Here is a 2,850-nt window from a genome sequence, read left to right as displayed (position 1 = left end):
AAAAAATTTCCAGGTTCAGTGTTGTTTAGTGGTGTTCACGTCCACAACTGATTCTGGTTTTTTCGGTTTGTTTCTGCTATGTAGTTGTCCTGCTATTTTCCAGATCTTGGCTCCTGGTGTAGTGGTTTGGTACTGCTAGTGTGGACCTTTTTAGCATATTTTCTTGGTGTTTTTCTCATTCTGCTATAGTCTGCATTTGTTTGTTTTTAGTTGGTGGACGGTGGTAACCTTTCTGCATTTGCTTGTTTTGCAGCTAATTTGATGTAGCAGGGGATGGGGTCTTGCTGCTTTTGGGGTTTTCAGGCTCTACTATGTTTTTGTCTTTGTTTAGTGCTACTATGCTTGTATTGTAATTAAGTGTTCTTACCTCTGTTAGTACAAGTGTGTATTCTTATGCCTTGCAACTAGATATGTCTTGCGTTATAGTTGAAATGTTTCTTATAATATGATTTTCCGTTTCATAAAATTAAAACTTATTATTGTTATGTGAATGTATAAACTTGATTCATTTACTTAACTTTTAATTAAGTTAATTTTGTCAATAATTTTTTTAATTAATTAAGTATATATCATGATTGCTGTGTGAATGTATTGGGTGTCGCTAAAGTGTGCAGTGACGGAAAAGAGCCGCATAAAAAATTATTTGTTCTGAATAAGCTCTATACCTACGGCCAAAATCCGTAGGTCAAACCAAATTATTTTGTCAGATGGCAGAAATTCCGCCACCATAGGGCTATACCTATGGTAAAATGACATTTATCATATGACATATGTACACCACCTTAGAAGTGTTTTTGTCTTGTTGTTTATTCCATCAAATTAAAGAACCCCACACTTACAACAAGCCATGAAATCTGAACTAGAAGCATTGCAAGCATCAAACACTTGGACTATTGTTGACCTCCCAAATGGTAAGACACCCATTGGTCGCAACTGGGTGTACAAGGTAAAATACAAAACCGATGGTAGTATAGATAGATTTAAAGGTAGACTCTTGGCAAAGGGATACACTCAATTGGAATCCTATTGGCCTTAGCTACCATTAAAAGATGGTTTTATAACAACTAGATGTTAATAATGCTTTTTTGTATGGTAACTTAACTGAAGAGGTTTACATATCTTTACCACCTGACCTATCCAGTCCTCTATCTAATACTTCTCCTGTTTCTAAAGCTTGTAAATTAAAGGAAATATACTCCTCCAAGACACCTTATGATAACTCCGTTAAAATTAGATGATTCAAATTCTCCTTTCTATCATGACTCACAAGTACGAGGTGTGATACGTACGATTTACCCAAAAATATATTAAGACAAAAATAATAAATAAATGCAAAAGGAAAAATAATAACATAACTATTTCTTTAACAGCAATATGAAATTTTAATTAATGAAACACAGAGAAAAGTACAAATGATACTTGATCCAAACCATAGTACAAAAAGAAGAGCATAATTGTAGACCAAACATTTAGCATGTAGGAGAAATTAACTAATACATGGTATAAGCATGGTCTTTATTTTAAAAGAAATCGCGTACAGGTCACACAAGCTGCTTACTAGCAGGGTCTTTACTTGTCTGATGCACTACTTGTAGTTGTTTTCAATTCTGAAATGCTAATTGACCATGAATAGATATCGTGTGCTGTTGCAGTTATTGAAGCACCAGCTAGACCAAGCCTAATCGTGTTGGGGAGCACGGTTTTCAAATCAATTATTTGAGCAAGGGTAGCAATTTTGCGATTGTCATAAGTGACAAGAACACTCAATGTCTTAGAGGGAAAGTCATAGGCTACACTTACTTGAGTCAATGATCCACTCACCCATTCCCATTCCACGATCTTGCTCGAAATTAAAGAGTTGATATCGATTCCAATATGTTTCATATTGGGATCAAGAATATTGGTATAAAGGTCAAACTCTACACCAACAAATTGATTGTAAGCATTTTCTATATCAACTACTCCAAAACGTGCACTTGTTGAGTGGGGTGGAATCACAGTGTCTTGTGGTGCAATAAAAAAGATCACTCCATCAGTTGGTTCGAGCGCATTGGTGTGCTCTATTACAAAAGAAAATGAAGTGGCAAAGCTAGCAAGATTATCAAGGGACAGAGGTGAGGTTAAAATACGACCTGTGCTTGGTATTAATGTACCTGGAGGTAGTTCTAAACGCTTAGTCAGTGCTATGACTCCATTGCTTAACACCTCAGCATCCCCTTGGATGGTTATACCGGCAGAAACAGCATGAGGAGGGAACTTGGTGAAATTGAATGAAAGGGCTTGTACTGAGTTTATATTTGTTGCTAGCAAAAGAAAGAAAGTTGTGTATATCATGCCTAAAACAAGTTCTTGAGTTGGAAGATTTGTGCGATAAAAAGCCATGGTACTGTAAAGTTTGATACCAAGTTATGAAACAGTTAGTTGTCAAACACACACATGTATATAGGAAGAGCAACTCTTGTTAATTATTATTTTTTTCTTCCTTTTTCTTTATTGTGTATAAAGATGTGTCAATGTAAGAAATATTTGTCCTTAAAAAAAAATGTAAGAAATATTTATATAAGAAAATATTTGATAGACACCAACACACCAAGCTAACACTTTAGGAGAGAGATATCATAGAGAAAGTGGAGTCATTATCATGTAGCCAAAAAATAACCGCACTTCGGACAGCCAAACTTACACGGTATAATATTTCTACAATTGTCATGCACACAAATCGAGTTGCTAAAAAAATGGAAAATTGTATTAAGAAATGTTCATGAATCAATTATCATGTTTAATGTTAAATTTGAAATGAGATATCTTTTGAAAATTAACAACAGAGTTGTCATCTATAATTAATTTTTA

The 2,850-nt window shown here is 34.6% G+C and overlaps 1 protein-coding gene across 1 annotated transcript; it reads right to left on the bottom strand.

Moving 5' to 3' along the window:
• Positions 1-1,390: 1,390 nt before the first annotated feature.
• On the bottom strand, positions 1,391-2,438 carry LOC25484868 (nodule lectin). The gene has a single exon (XM_013613879.3). The coding sequence runs from the start codon at positions 2,380-2,382 to the stop codon at positions 1,570-1,572; it is 813 nt and encodes a 270-aa protein (XP_013469333.1). The 5' UTR covers positions 2,383-2,438; the 3' UTR covers positions 1,391-1,569.
• Positions 2,439-2,850: the final 412 nt, after the last annotated feature.

Source organism: Medicago truncatula, chromosome 1 (assembly GCF_003473485.1).
Source record: "Medicago truncatula cultivar Jemalong A17 chromosome 1, MtrunA17r5.0-ANR, whole genome shotgun sequence".
In the NCBI taxonomy this organism is placed as follows: Eukaryota; Viridiplantae; Streptophyta; class Magnoliopsida; order Fabales; family Fabaceae; genus Medicago; species Medicago truncatula.
Note: the sequence above shows the minus strand (reverse complement) of the source record. Positions and strands in the feature narration are given on the sequence as shown.